The following is an 18,993-nucleotide window of genomic DNA, read 5'->3' as shown; positions in this document are numbered from 1 at the left end:
ATGAAAGTGAAGAATTTACAACTTATACATTTGTTAGAACCAGAGAGAGTCAGTAGACACTGTGTAATGTAGTTTTGCCAATGCACTTCTGTTTGACCTATTGTTACAGTTTGGGGCTAGAAATTGTAGATTGTGCCATGGCTTGGTGATGAAAGCCAGTGACCATTATGGACTAGGTTAATAGGATCAAATTTGTTTTTATCTGGGGGCAAATCCAGCCTCCCCTTTTGGCACTGCAGAGGTCCCATTGGTGGTGGAACCAGTGCAACTCTATTTTGCAGTAGGAGAGGAAAGATGGGGGTGTGCACCCCTTAAGTGTTGTGGATCCTAGATGTGCAGGGACTCCTTGCATAATAGCACAGAGGGTGCCAGTAAGGGTGATCTATGGGCATGTGAGGCCACACAACAGGGCCACATTACAAGGGCAAAGAGCTACTTTGAAAACTGAGCTAAAGTAGTTTTAATGGAACACTTCCAGAGCTGTCCCACAGGCTCCGGTGGGAGATGCCCACCTCAGGCTGAATACTTAGGGTAGGTGCTGGGCTGTGAATGTGATCCTTAATGTAGGATTTGAACTTAGGTTTCTGGAGGTAAAAGGATAGGTCACTAATCCTTCAACCCATTATGCAACCTTGACCTCTACATGCCCCAAATTCACATATTTTCAGGGTTAAATCATCCCATTCTATCTACAGGCAGGATCTCAATTGAGTGACAGAAATGAAGAATGTTCATTGCTACAGAGCAGAAATATACATCTGCTGAGTTGTAAATTCCTGTTAGTGCATTAGGAGAGATCCATCCGACCTGTTTAAGCAAATGAGATTCCCAAAGGAAGTGTCAGTTTGGCCCAAGAAGAGGAGACACTCTTAGCTCAAAGTACCATAAATTTCTGTTGTACTAGCATAGCTTTTAGTGTATAAAAGATGTTTGACCTCTTGCATGAAATATATATAAATATACAGAAGCCTCTTTATGTGTGAATCCAGTAGCTAGACGGATATACAGTATATCTTTCCATCTCCATCAACACGTCAAGCAAGACTACTATTGTATAGGTCCCAGTGCAAACAACAACACTTGAAAAACATCAGGTCAGATTCTTGGCTGATGTTATTCAGGATAGTTCCCACTGGCTTTAAAGGGTGCTCTGCTGATTTATGCTAGCTGAGAACCTGGCCTATAACATGGATTTGGGACAAGCTCTAGAAAATTTTAATTGCATTGGAAGTGTTTGATAGGCAGCTGCTGGTACTTCTGGGACTTATGTTTCCGAGGAAACTGTCCCTACCCAGGAAGTGACTCTAGGAAGAAGATGCATAAGATCAGCACCAAGAGTGCTGTGAGAGCTGCTGCTTCTGATTCAACCTTCAGACTTTGTGGATGGGGCATATTTTTCCTTCAACCTGCCTAGCAAATATCAGCTCTCTCTCTCTCTCTCCACTCTCTCTCTCTCTGTGTGTGTGTATGCATTTCTGAGCGTTACTGACGGTGTACTCTACTGTAGGTAGCTGGGAAATGTTGGTGTTTCACAGGTTTTAATTATTGTTTGATAATTTTCACAGAAGGTCTTGTTACCCAAGAATAGTGTGTATATGTGGGGTCATTGTAGGCATTTGTAATAAATAACAGCTCATATACAGCTCTTTTCATCAGCAGATATCAAAGTACTTTACCAAGGAGATATCATCCCCATTTTACAGATGAGGAAACTGAGGCAGCGGGAGGAGAAGTGATTTGCCCAAGGTCACCCAACAGACCAGTGGAAGAGCTGGGAATAGAACTCAGAGCTCCTGCATCTTGGTCCAGTGCCCTAGGTTGCTAATATGTTAACAGGTAAGGAAAGGCTCTACTTTATGTTTAGATTTGTTATTCAATATTTATAGTACTGGGGCTGGACTGCTGCGACAAGATAAAGGGTTAACAGGCTGTCAGATGCCTGCTCAAGGCAGAGTATAAAAGGAAGGGAAAGCTGAATCAAAGAAGAACTAAGAAGAAAGTTCCCCTCATGGCCGGCTAGAGTAGGGAAAGCCTCTGGGAATTATTGATCAATATTTTTCAGTTGATTTCTTTTCATGTTGCAATTGTTGTGTGGGCAATAAAAAAAGTCCCAAAGAAAGGGCCTTAAGAGACTAATGCCTGAAGCTTTATTTCCCTTCCCTGGCTAGTGAAAATGCTGACTAGCTTACAGTTGCATTTTAGCATGCCTAGGAAAAGTAAAAGAAAGAACATTCTATATAACTGCAGGCTTGTCTACACCTAAAACACTGCAGAGGTGCACCTGTGTTGCTATTGCACATAAGTTAAGACACTACCTGTGCATACAGGAGGGGATTCTCCAGTTGGTGTCGGTAATCCACCTCTCTGAGAGGCGGTAGTTAGGTCAACAGGAGAATTCTCATGATTTGAATAGCTCCAATTAGGCATTACTGGATTACTTCTAGTCAATTCTCTCCCTCCTGTGAGAAATTCTGTTCATTTACACCCATGGGCAGTGTGTATAAGAGGGTTGGGAAGGCTTAGCATCCCACCAAAACAGTGGCCCTGCAAGGGGAAAAATTCTGTATGCGGCCCTGGCTCATCTCCCTTTGGAGGTGTGCTGCCCCACTGCCTTTGGAGCACTGCCACCAGAAGCTCCTTAGAAATGTAGGGGGCCACCGGCACCAGTGCTGTGACCCTGCACACGCTCCGCCTGTGCTCTGCCCTGAGGCCCCACTCCTGCTCGACCTCTTCACCCCAGTGGCAGAAAGGAGTGAGCAGTGGATGGGACAGGGCCTTGGGGAAAGAGGAAGAGCGGGGGTGGGAAGAGGCAGAGTGAGGGTGGGACCTCAGGGGGAACGGCCATGGTCCAGCCACTGCTGGCCCCCCTTTCTAGGGAGCTTCCAGCGCTTGTGTAAGCCTCCCCAAACAAAAGAGTCGAGTGCCAACTACATTTACATCCTCTTGGGACGCTCAATCTCTAGGTGATTGGACCTTCCTAACTCAGTCAGGGGATGGACCTTCCTAATTCAATCAAGGGAGGAGAAACCTGGTGTTTCAGAAGATAAATTACCGCATTCCACTGCCCGGTGGAAGGAGAATTCTTATAATACTAAAGACAAAAGAGGTGGAAACAAATGTTTTCTCCTCCATGTAGTTACACATCCTTGCTGGGGTGGAATTTTCAAAAGCATATAAGTGACTTAGGTGCACAAGCTCCAAAATTAATGGAATGTGTGCTCCTAAATCACTTAAATTAGAATGGTAAGAATTTTTGGCAGTCAGAAGTCATCACCTCCTGTAGCTAAAATATTTTATATACCACTGAAACTCTCTCCCTGCCTCCCCTTTTTAGGAAAAAACTATAACATCTTTGGTGACACAAAAAGATAAAAGAACAGGTACAAATGTCTATACCACTGGCTCAAAAATGGATATTTAGACTGACACAAAGTGTGGAGGTTATTTTTTCCAGAGCATGAAGTTTTAGATTTAACAGATATTACTCACTCCAGTACCCAAGAGAAAAATATTTTTAGCTCTGGTTCCCACTCTATAGTGCATTCATATGGATTTCAGACTCCTTTCCACCTGCTGCTGTCAGGTAGCTCATAATACAATTTTGTATTTGTTTTACAATCACAAGCAGCTGGGGCGTGCACCTTATGTAGAGTAAGAATGAGAAATATAATAAATTATGAGTGATTTGTATTCAGTGGAGTTGAAATAGGAATTGTTAGTATCCTCTTAGATCTATGTATTCATTTTTACTTCCGACTGAATTTAATCTTGGCTGTCTTTAACATTCAGAGTTAGACCATTTATTAAGAAAAAAGAGAGGTGATGTTCTATGGGAATGTATTAGATTTTTCTGTGGATGTTTGTGTTTTTATGTAATGTGGAGGTTTTCTTTACAAAGCATATAATCTATGCACCCTTTGTCTGCTGGTAAGAGCAAGAGCCAGAGGTTATGAATACCTTTACTTTTGTTAAATCACTGCTCACTTTATGTTGGAATTCAGAAATTTTAAAAGTATTTGGTAAATCAGAGGAGATATAATTCTCTTCCCACATATTTTGTGCAATTTAAAAGGAAATTATCGCTATGTTACTCAGACTTGCACATAGAAACTTCAAAAAGATGATACTGCTTTGCATTTTTATTTGCAGATCTCAGTTCCTTACAGAGGTGAGTAACATTAACATAACACCATTTTACAGATGGCTGGTATAGGCGCAGAGAGCTTATATAATTTTCCCAAGTTCACACAGCAAGTAGCAGAGCTGGAGATAGAACACAGGTCTTCTAATTCCTCCTCCACTGCCCTGCTGCCTGACGAGGCAGATAAAACTCACTGCTTGAGTGTTGCTTAGAAAAGACCTTAAAAACCAAAGTGCTGTCTGTCTATGTAGACACTAAGGATATATCTACACCATAATAAAAAACACGGCACCAATTCTCAGAATCTGGATCAGCTGACTCAAGCTTGCACTGTGGGGCTATAAAAGTGCAGTGTAGACATTTGAGCTTGGACTGGAGCCCAGGCTCTGAGATCCAACCCCCCTTACAGAGTCTCAGAGCCCTGGCTCCAGCCCGAGTGCAAACATCTAAACTGCAATTTTATAGCCCAAGTACCCGAGGCCTGCAAGCTCAAGTCAGCTGACCTGGACCAGTCACATCTATGTCATGCCGTGTGTCTTTTATTGAGTATAGTCATACCCTAAGCTTCCAGGGCAATATGGGCAACGAGAGGGTTATGCCCAACAAGCAGCAGCTTGTATCCGTATGTCATTATAAATAAAAGATGGGATAGAAATGACAGTGACAAACAGATATTCTTGCCTGACCAGACCTTTCAATCAAACATATTCAGCCCTCTTTTTTGTTGCATATGGAGGTACCCAGCCTCACCATTGCAAAAGGTTGAAAAGCATGTGCTAGATCTGAACAAGGATCAAGTAATCTGATTGCAAAGGAAGTGCAATCAGACAAGAAGCAGAGGGATGGTGCTCCTGCACTTGGAAGGCAAGAAGAGTTTTCCCTTATAAAATGATTTGTCACCCTGAATTACGCCAGCAGCTGTTAGACGTTTCAAATGCATTCCGAAGCTAAGAAGAGTAAACTACTGCGAAGTTGTGTGTCTGCTTCTCAGAGGCTAAAAAGGCAAAGCATCAGTTTCAGATTTCATTGACTGCTTGAAAAATTTATCCGGGGTCTTTGTCTTTGTCTAAAAGAAAGGCTGACTGAGCTGCTGCTGTTGGCTGCAGCTCCTGCCTTAAACTGAGGCAACTCGGTGGCAGCCAGTTATGGTGGGGAGCTCAGCTAAGCTAAAGCCATGGAGGAAGTCTAATGATCTGATTCTACAGAGGCCAGTTTGAGAAGGATGAGAATTGGGAAGATGCTAGAGGAAGGGACTCTCTTGTGATACCGGCCAACCAACAATTCATTGGATGTTTCAAGCATTGTGCAAGTTGTGCAGGTCGTATCAAAGGAACAAATCTTTTTGTCCCTGGAGTATGTCAGAAGGTAGCCACGGTTTCAGCCAGGACAGTGGTTATTTTTAAAGAATTGTCTGTAACATACCACATCTAAGGCCACAAAGCATGATTATGCAATAGGCAGATACGGGGTCCATGGTTAATAACTAAACCAAAACTGACAGATGTGACAGCTGGGATCAAGTGCTTTTTGCTCAAGAACAGAAGAAACAACTGGCCCATAAACTTGGGGTTACATAAATTAGCTGGGACCCCAATTGTACTGACTTACAAAAGCAGGTCAGTGTTGTTGTAGCCGTGTTGGTCCCACTATATTAGAGAGACAAGATGGAGGAGATAATATTTGTTATTGGACCAACTTCTGTTGGTGAGAGGCAAGTTTTTGAACATACACAGAACTCTTCTTGTCTGTCTCACCAACAGAAGTTGGTCCAATAAAAGGTACTACCTCACCCACCTTGTATCTCTAAGAGCAGGGCAGCCACATGTGAGTCTCTGGTTTGCTCTTTAGAGTTTAGGGTTGAAACCCAAGCTGAGAGGGCATTTAGAGGTTCTGCATAATTATGTAGGTGGAAAGAATCAAAGGATTAAGCTGAGAAGTACAGAATAGCTGAGTGTATAATGGAGAGGCATGTTGAGTGGTGCAGCTAATGCTTTATGAGCAACACCATACATAGGAGGCAATATTTCCCATGGACAGTACTCTGCTTCTAGTAATTGGGTAGTGGTACAGTTACTCTAGAAGACGTGCATGGACCTTGGGTGATATACTGCCTTCTGTTTACATCTATCTGAGGGGTCAGACCCTCTTGATTTGGGAAGTGACTATTAGAGCTGAAAAGTTGGAATGTAGTCCTACCATCAGGTGTAAACTCAGTGTATTGTTTGCTTCACTGTTGGAAAGAACAGGGGACCATTTTAATGAAGCAAAACAACCCTGTCATTTCCGAAAGGGAGACCACTACAATTTTGCAAGGCAAAAATCTATGCTTTGTGTAGTCAGGTGGTGGACAAGCAGTTAAAATAATTGCAAGGGAAGAGAATCATCTCCAGTGCTATTCAGTAAGGGAAAGTAATGATATGTGCAGCTCTGGTGTGGGTGCATGTGGGGGAGGGTGACAGATTTGGATTAAATAGGAACTATCACAGTCCACTCCTGCACACTCAAAATCCAGACCATAAATAAAAGAATTTCATGTTTTTCTTGAAGATTTTCTTCCCCAAGTATAGAGGTAGCACGTTCTGAGGTTGCCCTCTCTCTCTATGGTTTTTAGAAGGCACCTACCACTTTCGCATCTAACTCCGAAGACAGAGGAGAGTTGACATTACAGAACAAGAGAGCAGTATTAGATTCACTTTTTTCTACGCCTCTGTAGTGATCATGGTGGGGAGAGATGGAAAATGGTTTATGCAAAGGCAGTGGATAGAGAAGACAGTTTAAACCCAATCTGATTAGATAGCTTTCTTCCCTCCTTCACTGCTATTTGTTTTAAAGCAGAGAAAAGATAAGTGAAAGTTATATAGCTTGTTAATTCCTACTTAAAACATAATACTTACAACTAAACAGTATATGTGCAAAACCCTATGGAGTTACAGAAATCTGAAGAGTTGCACTACATATACACTGTTGGAAGCCAATTCTATTGCAACATTGCCTTAAAGTTTGTAAATAGATCATTTAAATCAAATATCTTACTACTATAAAATAAATAAGTTAGAAAGCCAGAAAAATTCAAATCTATCTTTAAAAAAAAAATCTTCCAGAAACAGGAATTGGAAGTCTTGTTCTAAAAAATCTTACAGCTGAATTCTGCTCCAATTTAAACCTGTGAAGACCTATGGCCAGTAGAGTTATTTCAGACTTACACTGGCACAAATAAGCAGAATTTAGAACTTGTACTGTCAGAAAATCTGTAAATACTCATTTAAACTACCAACACCTGCCACATTGAATTTAGGAGTAGTTAGACTTTCAAACTGCATCCTGAGTATTGACTCAAACTGTGTTAATTTTCCAACACTTAACATTTTATTCTCCCCACTAGAGTAAGGAAGGAAAAGTTTAGCTCCATTTTGATTAGACTATTCCAATCTCTCAGTGTAACTCTCTCAATTTTTTCCTTCTCCCTAAGATGCAGAACCACCAACTAGCCGCGGAATATAGGTTTCAGCACTAAACTCTAACCAGCAAACTAGATACTCTCAAAATAGAACTTGGCAGCAGTTAGTCCCTAGGCAAATGCTATAAAGAATATCATCCATGTGTTGCTATGTAGACTTACCTTAAAGTTCTGCAGCACCTCAGTGATACCCTTTTGCGTCAGAAGGGCTATGACTATTAATCCCCTCAAGGATTAGCAGTGAAACAGGACCCAGTTATGAGGCCCCAGGATCCTTTTCCCCCAGTTAGGCAGAGAACAAAACTATTTGCAACCAGACTTAAATCGCTGTAATTATATAGTACAGGGGAAGGCCTGCAAGGAGTCGATACTAAGTAATACAGGCAGGGCTTTCTTGAATAGAGTACAATATGGGCAACAGTCCAGCCATTTTATTATATAAGACAAGATGTTTATCAGAGGACTGAGCATTACTTAGATGGCATTTTCACTAACAAGGAGAAAGACACTTGCACAGTTGATAAATTTGAAAGCCTTTTAAAAGCAGTAGGTTTGAAGGTTAAGAGTGTGTGTGTGTGTGTGTGTGTGTGTGTGATGGTATTTTTGAAGGGTTGAGGGAATATGAAAGTTCAGGACACAGAGTAATACATAGGCCATATCGTTCACAAGAGGAAGAGGATTTGGAATTAATAGTCTTGTTTGAGCGAGCAAGCAAGCAAACACACACACACACACACGAGTATAAATTTATCCTTTAGTAAAAAATTGTTATACTAAAAGCTCATCATGATTATTCCTAATGAACTATAATGATCTTATATTGATGTAGCACCTGACATTCCTGAAGACTCCAATGAGTGTCACAAGAACTAGTTTATATCTAAACATACATTCACACAAAACAGCCTGTTTACATCTCCAACAATCATTTAATGGTCCACTGCAATGCAACCAGTTCTCGGTGGGAGGAAGAAGGCAGATAGGGAGAAAACTGGTGCGCACAGTTCCCACTACAACAGAGGGGAATTTTGACCAAGGACACCAACCAAGACAAGTTTCTTCTTTAAGATTATCCTGTTTTGAAGAGATAAGCCATTACTGACTGACAGACTAAAAAAAAAAAAAGTATCAGAAACATTCAATCAGAACACACACCACCTGCTATTTGTGTATATACCAGCAGATTGCAAGATAACAAAACAATCTGAACTCCAAATATGTCCTTTATTGCCTTAAAATGTTATTTATATGCAGATTTATTTTTGCATAATGCAACAGCAAAAAATGGATACAAAGATGTGTGCTGCATCAGTTTATTAAAAATTGTCAGTCAGGAAGAAATTCAGCATGGAGAAATGCACAGGAACAAGTGGGAACTGGAAAAAGCAGTGAAAGAACAATTTTTCTTTTTCTTTTTTTAATACATATGAGTTGAGGATTCACATTTTAAAAGGGTCTTTGCCAAATTCATCTTTCATAACTCCATTGAAATTACACCAGGGGATCATGAATATTAAGGCCAAAAGGTACCATTATACTCTAGGTGGAAAGCCAGAGAGAGAGAGAGAGAGAGAGATGGGTTCCTTCCATGAAATAGCCACGGCCAACCTCATGGAGGTATATGCAAGAACAAAAAAGCATCAGCACTGCCAATAAAGATAAACAGGAACATACAGTGCTGTACACTTTGAAAGGTGATAAGATCCAAAATGAAAGCCTCTGACACATGAAACATAACACAGCCAACATAAGCCCTAGTAAAAGGCCTAGGATTTGTGAGTTCTCAGAAACTAGCAGTACCAAGCCCTGAAGAAGGCTTCAGCATGTTAACAGATTAGCTTTACATACTGACAAGTGTCATGCAGCTAAACCTCTTGGCAGCAGAGATTATCTATAGCTATGTGGCAGGAATCTGTTTCAGAGTAGCAGCCGTGTTAGTCTGTATCCTCATAAAGAACAGGAGTACTTGTGGCACCTTAGAGACTAACAAATTTATTAGAGCATAAGCTTTTGTGGGCTACAGCCCACTTCTTCGGATGCATATAGAGTGGAATAAATATTGAGGATATATATATACACACATACAGAGAGCATAAACATACCATGACAGAGCAAATCTTCACAACTCTTCATCAGCTTCACTGTTAAAAATCTGTGCCTTGTTTCTATTTCAATTTGTCTGGCTTCAGCTTGTTTCTATTTCAATTTGTCTGGCTTCAGCTTCCAGCCATTCTTCTTGTAATGCCTTTCTCTGCTAGATTAGAGGCCTTTAGTAACCAGTATTTTCTCCCAGGGAGGTACATATACACTGTAATCAAATCACCTCTCAATCTTTATTTTGGGAAGCTAAACATATTTATTTCTTTTGGTCTTTCACTATAGGGCATTTTCTCTAATCCTCAAATAATTTGTGACTCTTTTCTGCACCCTCTTCAATTTTTCAACATCTTTTTAAAAATATGAACGCCAGAACGGCATGCAGTATTCTAGTACTGGTCTTATCAACACTGTATACAGAAATAAATTCATCTCCCTACTCCTACTCCCCGCCCCTCCCCCCCACCCCCGTTCACACATCTAAAGATCACATTAGCCCTTTTTGCCACAGCATCACACTGGGAGCTCATGTTCAGTTGCTTGTTCACTATGACCCCTAACTCCTTTTCAGAGTCACTGCTTTCCAAGATGCCGTCCCCCATTCTGTTGGTGTGGTCTGCAGTCTTTGGGACTAGACGTATAACTTTGCATTTGGCTATATTAAAATGCATTTTGTTTGAATGGGCCCAGCTTACCAAGCAACCCAGATCGCTCTGTATGACTGCCCTGTCCTCATCATTATTTACCACTCCACCAATCTTTGTGTCATCCACAGCTTTTATCACCAGTGAATTTATATCTACTTCAGGATTACTGATGAAAAAGTTGACTAGCATCAGACCTAGTACAGATCCCTGTGGAATCCCACTAGAAACACCCCCATTCACTTATGATTCCAATTTACAACTACTTTGAGACATGTCCATTAGCCAGGTCCTAAGCCATTTAACATGCATTTTATTGCTGTTGTACAATGCTAAGGTTTAAACCAGCATGTTGGGCAGTACTAAGTCAAATGCCATACACAAGTCAAGATATATTACATTTATGCAGTTATCTTTATCAACCAAACTTGTAATCTCATCAAATAATGAAATCAGGTTTGTTCGTCCATAAAACCATAAAGCAAAATAGGAAAGGATCTATTGACAACTCAGGTTCTTCTTAACTATCTGGTATTTGGAAAGGTTCAGATTGTACAAGTATTCCAGGAGACTTGGCTTTTAGTCCTGGATCTGCCACACAGTTGCTGTGTTATATTGGTCAAACTCACACCCTCCCTGTGCCTTGACTTTCCTGTCTTTTAAATGGGACCATTCCTTTCCTATCATGGTTTCATGAATCTCAGTTTTTTTAAATGCTATGAGAACTTAGACTGGAAGGAGCACAAGATGTTATTCTGCAATACAATGGCAAGAGCACTGCTGCTGAGATTTATCTATCAGCAGATGGAGAGTTCAGAGAGATTTTCTCACTTAACTTGGCATCCAGCCTCACTTCATTTTCATAAAAGATACAGATTGATGGATGATCTAAAAGTGGCATCACAGACCATATTAAATCAGATGAAAATGTCTTAATTTCAGACAGAGAAGAACGGATTGTTAATTCTACCATGCTGTTTCTGAAGATCTGGGAACAGAAATGTAAGTCCTGCAAAGCAAAGCTGTCCAGCTATCCAGAAATTAAGCAGGAGATATGGCAACACATTATTCACAGCTCTTCATTCTAACACTAATTTAGCTGCTTGGGCTATGACCTCAATTTGTGTAATTTGACACAGCACTCCTAAAGTTACTGGAGATGCAGAGATTTATATCAGCTGAGTAGCTGTCCCTGAAATTTTACTAAGAGTTCAGATACAGACAACTGAAAGGAAAACTACAATTTTAATATGCACTCTTTATTTTTTAAAACATATCTTTGGTTCCTAAGGAGTTCCAGAAAGACTAACTTTATAACAGCACATATTCGAGCTGGCTGGAAAATGGAGTTTCTGTCCCATGAAAAGTATTTTGAAATTTTCTTTCATCCTGATTCAGGATGAAAAGTCAAAATCTTGAAGTCTTTTGCAGAATGAACTATTCAGCAACAGTTCATTCCTGACATATCAAAACACTGGTTTCAACATTACTGAAATGAAATCATTTTGACCTTTTCTAACCCAGAACAGGAAGTCCAATAGTGGCCATTTTGATTTCAATTTGCGGTGAGTCAGGAGAAGGGCAAGAGGAGGGCTAGTTGAATAGTGAGGGGTGGACTGTCTGACATACATACACAGATAAATAAAAATGTATTGTCCCTAGGATGGGAGATGAGGGGCAGAAGGGAGGGATCCCTTAGTAGTCCAGGAGGTGCTCCAACATCTGAGAGCACATTTTGGTGGCTGATTGCCACCCCGGTGAAGGGTGGTTCCTTATCCCCAGGGGAAGGCAGTCCAGAATCAGTACCCTGGTATGCCATCTCTGGAGGAGACACCCGAGGTGTTGGGGGATACACCAAGCGCCCTATCCTGGAGGCAACAGCTACCTATTTCCCAATGCAACATTGGCTTCGCTTCCCAGCCCCTGCTCTCTGGCATCCCCAGGTGCATTCCCTAACACCTAACCTTGGTCTTCTCCTTGCAGAGCAGGACCAGGCATGTCTGCAAACCACGAGGGAGCAGGCTACCGAACTGTCCTCTCCTCTGTGGGATGGCAGAGGGAGGAGCTGTGTCGGCTTGCACTGGGGTGCTATGGGAATGGCTGACAAAAGAGGGGTGTAAGCACAAGTGTGCCTCTACACCTGATACATGGAGCAGCATGAGGCATTCCTCAAGTGGAGGGCCAAGGCTACACAGCCATTGCTCAGCCAGGCTGTAGCCTCAGCCACCAGCCTGCTGCTCATATGGAAGTAGAGGAGGAGGAGGAAGAAGCTTAAGGGGATTTACCCCTTAGCTTTAGCTCCTTAAATCTTGTTGGTTTATTGAACCCAAAAACAAACAAACATTGTTAAAAGTTATTGTTAATATTTGTATTCAAAAGACAGTGACCAATAGCTAATCCCAGAGATCCAAGATTAGGGCTAATCTACACTACAAAGACTTTGCTAGCATAGCTATACTGACACAGGCTCCTAGTGGGGACACTACTTACACAGGTTAAACCACCTCCCCAAATGGCATAACCTGTGCTGGTAAATGGAATATTTTGCCTGTATAAACTGTGTCTACATGGGGGCTTTTGCCAGCCTAACTACATTAATAAGGAGAGTGATGTTTTTCACATGCCTGACATAGCTATGCCAGCACAACTTTAAACCAAAACAAAGGGTTAACTCTAACGCCAGGTCTACACAACAAAGTAACTCATTATCACTGCAAAATACCCAATGGTATATTCTCCAACCAGCAGGCAACAAAATCATCCTAAATGTTTCCAAAATACTGAAAGTTCATTCATGTTTGTTTAGGAAAATCAGGGTCACTACTAAAAAAAAAAAAAACCCACAAAAAACAAACAAGCAATGAAAACAACAACAACAAAAAAGCTGTGCTGTGATGCAGCAGTATCCCCTTTCCTAAACAATATTTTCCACAATTGTTACATTTAAAAAGAGTCAAAGAACACCTTGCTCCTGTTGGAACGTTCCTTCAAATCACATTTACATTCACAGGATGAATCCTTCAGCAAAGCACTGGGGACTACAGAATTTTGAGGCCCATGTCAGACAAGCATAGGATTTATGCAAGGCATTTAACCCCTGTGTTTGGTTGTGACACCTTAATACTAGCTTGTGGGTTGGCACAGCCAGACATTTGGTGCGATTTCCACTTCATTGACATGCATACCACAGACTGTTTTAACCACTTCTGACAACATCTATAAAAACCGCAGAATGTTATGGGTGATCTGATATAAGGATATTAATACAGAGATCTATTAAGTTAGGAAGGTGCCAATGCTCAAACAGTAGCAGATAACACAAGCCATAGCTGGCTTCCATAGCCTGACCAAAATAATACACACCTGCTTGTGCATGGGAGGGTGTTTCTGCTATCTCTTCAGAATCATGTGTGTCTATTTTAAAATACATCCCTGTAGTGACTACAAAGGTCAAATTAGTCCTTGCAACATCAGTTATAAGTTTTGATGCACAAACTGGCTACTGAGCTGCCTTTTTCGGTGGGTGGTAGTTAGAGAAGTTGGGTGCGTGGCCTAAAATACCTTTATTTCCTCTTAAGCGACACCTGCTTTGGCGGATCCGTCAGCATAAATGCACTGGCCCTGAGGGACAGGATATCTGTATTGACTGCAGCAAGGGGTCACATCAGCTGTTTGGATTGATGACAGACTTTGGTCCTCAAATCCTCTGAGGTAATGTGCTTTCCTAAGATCTGCAGTGCTATTCTCAGGGTAAAATTTAGCCTTCAGGGTGTATTCATGTATGTCAGTCAATCAACCATACGATGCAATTAGGAATCTATAGAACTGTATTTCCCTACTCAGCATGACAGTTTTTCTTACTAAAATTGTAGTGTCAACTGAATGTCACCTCTTACCCTACAGCTCCAGAAAAGATGTTGGAAAGATATACAAGAGGGTTGGGGCTGGGTGGGAAGAGGCATTTGGTGGAAGAAATACTTATCTGAAGCATCCTTCCACCCAGGGAAACAAATACCCAAACTTCTCTGTAATTGAGAGGAAAGAATTGAACCAGAATGTCCTGACATGCAGCACTATGCACAATTATGTAGGAGACTCAAGGAGAAAAAGAATGTTAGAATTTTCAATTAAAAATCAACAGTTAATGAAATGAAATAATTAGAAAGTAAACATAATTCTATCTAATTAGAAGGGGGTAAAAAAAACAAACTTACTGCAATGTTTGTGCTTGTCAGAACCCTCATCTGAAAACAAAACAAAAACAGAAAAAGATAATCAGTAGCTGGCAATGGAATTAAAAATCTGAGCACAGTCAGTTCAACAATCACCACAGACAGAGAGTTAGTCACTGTGCTTTTTCTAGGATCTGAAACCTAATGGAATAACCAACCATGTCTCATAGACCAGAAGGGACCATCATGGTCATCTAGTCTGACCTCCTGCACGTGTCAGGCCACAGAACTTCACCCACCCACTCCTGTAATAAGCCCATACCCCCTGTCGGAGTTACTGGAGTCCTGCCAGTGACTTAGAGCAACAAAGAGAGAGATGCAGTATCTGTAAAATGGGAATCAATAACTGCCATCTGTCTGCACTTTGAGATCCTTGAGGGAAAGAGAGAAGTGCAATTGTCCATTTTTATAATGGCATTCACGTTAAGTCCTGCCCTGATGCAAGGCTCCTGACTCCCAAGATCAGTTAGTTTCTTTCTTTATACATGGAACTATTCAGCTTGCAAGAGTGAGAATCCTGAACCAACCTTTTCTCTCCTGCATCCCCACAGGCAGGCAGCCACCTCCTCCTACCAGGATCTCACCATCATCCGTTTGCCACTGGTTCCTCTCAGACGTGCCCCAAACCCTCTACTGGCAGCTTCAATCATACATAGAAAATCTAGGATCAAATTCTGCCTTTGGAGATGCAAGTATGGAACACTTGTCGGCTGCAGTGGGAGACTGAGCAGGAAGCTGCGTTTTCAAGTCTTCCCTAAAACAAACTCCACATGCTGTGTGGAGTTAACAATCCACTGGCTTCCTGAGGTTTGGCTTTATTGACAAAAACATTAAAAACAGATTTCACCTCTAGGGTTCTGCTCAGGCCTGGCTGCTCCTACCACTCTTCATCAGACCACACCCTAGATCCTCCCTCTCTAGAAAACCCCTCCATTATACCTGATGGGATGGGTAATGAGATCTTGGCCTTAAATTTAACCCTTTCCCAGTGGGCTCAACATTTGCTGTCAATCTAGAGTGCTTCAGGCAAACACTGCCAGCCTGAGAGAGCCACATACATCTTAGAAAGAAGGTAGAATTTTGCCCTTAGAGAGGAATGTACTGGGTTAGAAATTAATAATTAATTTTCCTTTGCCTCTAATTTAAGCTTTAATAGCTGAAGACATGTGGGAGCATGTGCGGGATTTACATTACAGCACTCAGTCTAGAAAAGCCTCTATGCTGTATTTACATTGGAAGATAATTACATCTCAACAATTTACACAGCACACTTGGATGATGGAAGTGTCTCACTTGATAAGTTAAGTGATGATGCTGAAAGCTGTCCTAACCCATCCAATCTGAATCAGTCATTCGGAGAGTTGTGTAATGTAAATAACACATGCAGCTGTCAAAGCAATAATTTGCTGGAAATCATTTATTTTCCACTCTTTTATTAGTGTAGAATGAGGCAAACAGATACGCTGTGGGATGACTAGAATCCTCTTTACTATTTCTGTTTTCATTTGTAAAACAATTTTTTTCTTCCTTGCTATTTCCACCTCCCCTGGCTTCCAATTATTCTCAATTCCAGCCCCCCCGCCCCCCATGTCCCAAAATCTCCACATGAGAACACACTTTTTGAAGGAATTGACCTGGAAGGGCTACAGGGTCCCATACAATTGCTTAGTCAAATTTGACTCCTGAAAGCTACTTTGTGTAAGGTTAGTGCTTCCAGGAGAATACTGAATCAAACCATATGTTGCTTGTGCATACCAGTGTATTGACTTTGATGGAGGCATGTTGGATTTACACCAGTATAGAATGCAGAATTTGTCCTTAAGTCTATTATACCAGGAGGAATGTTTCCACTTAGATGGGCACCCAAAAATGGCATGATAAAGATCCAGAAATTCACTACTCACATCAGACCAGGCATTGTCCATAGATTCATTCAGAGCCACTGACTCGAGTGGGAAATATGTGCAACCAAAACCCAGCACCCATTCAAGTATCTAATCAAGTACAATCAGAACCTTAAAATAAATAAAACCTGAGTCTATTCATGAAAGGCAGAGCTCATGAACTGACAACCCAGGAGAGAAATGGCCTCTATATGCACATTGCAAGACCCATAAGTTTAGTTACAAGGCAAGCTTCCTCATATCAGATGACCCTGCCAATATGCTGAAGAGCTGACCTGGAGGAAATACCACTAAAGATGAGACAGGAGACCTTTTGCATCTTGGTCTCTGGACAACAGACTGCTGAAAAAGATGCTAACACCATTGTTGGCTTTGATGTGGGCTCTTCTGCTAGTAACTGGAATCAGACCAACTGATTTCACAGCTAAAGAGACAAATTCTGCTCTCACTTGGGTTCTGTCTACACTGCAGTTGGAAGTATGATTGCAGCACACACAGACATACCGGGGCTAGCTTTGATCTAGCTAACATGCATACTGATAGCATGCAGTGAAGCCATGGCAGCATGAGCTCCAAAGCAGCCTAGCCATGTGAGTAAGTACTCAGGGTCTCAAGTGGGCTTGTACAGCCTATTCTGAAGCCCCTGCTGTTGTGGTTTCACAGCTATTGGTACTCTTGCCAGCTAGATTAAAGCTAGTGTGTGTATGTGCACATGTGCTGCAATCGCATCTTCGACAGCAGGGTAGACATATACTGGTTCTGGTGTAAACTCAAAGCTATTCCAATGAAGCCAATGGTATTACCCCTGTTTAAATCCACGGTAAGTGAAATCAGAATGTGACCCACTTTGTAATGCCTTCATCATTTTCCAAACAGCATGCATAGTTATACCAGCATGACTCAAAATCTCCATGCACAGCTTCAAAGAGCAAGATGTAAAATCATTTAAACTCTGGAAACAAAATAGAGACACTGATGTCAAAGTGACATCAATGGAAACTTGGAGGAGGCAGCAGTGCAGAACTTTCTAAATAGCACAGGGAAAAATTTATTTTTTATTGCTGTGCTGGGTGGAATTCTTTTGCCTTGGTGTGTAAGGGGGATAATGTTCCTGAAGACAGAGGCCTGGGCTTTCAAATAAATTATTTTAGTAGTTACCAAATGCCTCAGTTTTGCTTTGGCATTTAATTACCCACATGAATCTTTGGTTGCCTAGTTCACTCCTTCCATGAGCATTATGTCCTAATTAGTTGAAACACCTGGACTATGTTATTGCTGCTTTAAAACCTAACTGCATTTTTACAATGTTGTGAAGGACAAGTTGCATTCTGATCACAGAAGTGACAATCTGCACGGATGTGTGATTTATGTCCACTGCATTTTATAGCCTGGCTACAGTATATTTCTTTAACCATTCATAGAGTATCTTAGACTCCTTAACAAATGTTGCTTTAATAATATTTGGAGTCTGAACTGCTATTAAGCTGGTTATTGGAGAGTACTAAGCGAGCACACTGTTCTAACCCTTCAAGATTCATAGGCCTTTTACATCAGAAATTCCTCAAAAGGTGGAAATTCCACCCTGACACAATGCCATTAACTTGAGAGGAGCTGTGTCTTTTTACACCAGGGCTGAATTTGGCCCCAAAACTTTAAAATGTCAAATATTGCACATCTGGGAGAATTTCATAATAGACCTTCCACACCCACATAAACCCTGTGTTACCTGTGCTTGGGGGTGAGGAGGTGATGCAACTGCATCAGGTGCCCTCAGACATTGCAGAAGTGGGCTCCCCATTGCCTTGAAGAGAGGACTGCTTATATCAATGCACAAACACAGAACGCCTGCATAAAGGGGTAAGGAGGGGCTGCAGCTGTTCTTGTAGCCCACAGCCTAGAGAAGTGGCTTTGGAGCAGCTGTGATGCAGGCCTGTGGTCTGTGAGCAGGTCCCTGTGGAGTTCTGAACAAAGCCCATTTATCTGAGTTTCAGCATGTGAGTTCACCTCCAATGACTGACTCTTCGAACATGCAGTCAACAGGTTACTTCCATGAAAGCATTTAGACATCAGTATAAGTTAAGTTGCTCAGTGACAGAAATATGCTGTGACAGCTACATCTTTTCTGTTTTAGTACACAACAGAGGCATAATTTCATGATGATAATAGAAAAAGTTCTAAGAAGTAAAGCCAGTCAGTGGCAGATATGGGATCGTAGAACCCGCTAGTGCCTGAGTGAATTTTTGGAGGACTCGAGGACCCAGCTAGTCCAATATCCTGTCTCAAAAAAATAAAAATAAATACCCCCCCCCAAAAAAAGCCACATGAGTTTTTAGAAAAAGCTAGACAGTTCCTGAAGAACCACCTTTTGAAATTTTAAGTGTCTGCACTTTCAGACAATTGTTGCAAGCTTGAAAGCGGGCAAGATTCACTAAAAATAAATCCAGTGACTATTTCCCTCAGTAAAATTAACCTTGTTAAAAAGACATGTAGCTTTTACATATAAGCTTTTACATATAAG

General features: G+C 41.4%; 1 protein-coding gene and 1 long non-coding RNA gene across 2 annotated transcripts in view; one reads left to right on the top strand and one right to left on the bottom strand.

Annotated features, from left to right (window-relative positions):
- WDR64 (WD repeat domain 64) overlaps positions 1-18,993 on the bottom strand; it is a 127,725-nt gene that overhangs the window by 97,684 nt on the left and 11,048 nt on the right. The window contains exon 4 of the mRNA XM_065589127.1: positions 14,554-14,583. Coding sequence (XP_065445199.1) covers positions 14,554-14,583 — 30 coding nt within the window. The remainder of the gene's footprint in view (positions 1-14,553; positions 14,584-18,993) is intronic.
- LOC135982430 (uncharacterized) lies at positions 1,664-18,877 on the top strand. Its single transcript, XR_010599789.1, has 4 exons — positions 1,664-1,836; positions 4,150-4,168; positions 13,918-14,050; positions 15,123-18,877. It is a non-coding gene; the product is annotated as an uncharacterized LOC135982430 (long non-coding RNA).

This window comes from Chrysemys picta, chromosome 3 (genome assembly GCF_011386835.1).
Source record: "Chrysemys picta bellii isolate R12L10 chromosome 3, ASM1138683v2, whole genome shotgun sequence".
NCBI classification, from domain to species: Eukaryota; Metazoa; Chordata; order Testudines; family Emydidae; genus Chrysemys; species Chrysemys picta.
This window is presented reverse-complemented; position numbering and strand designations above follow the sequence as displayed.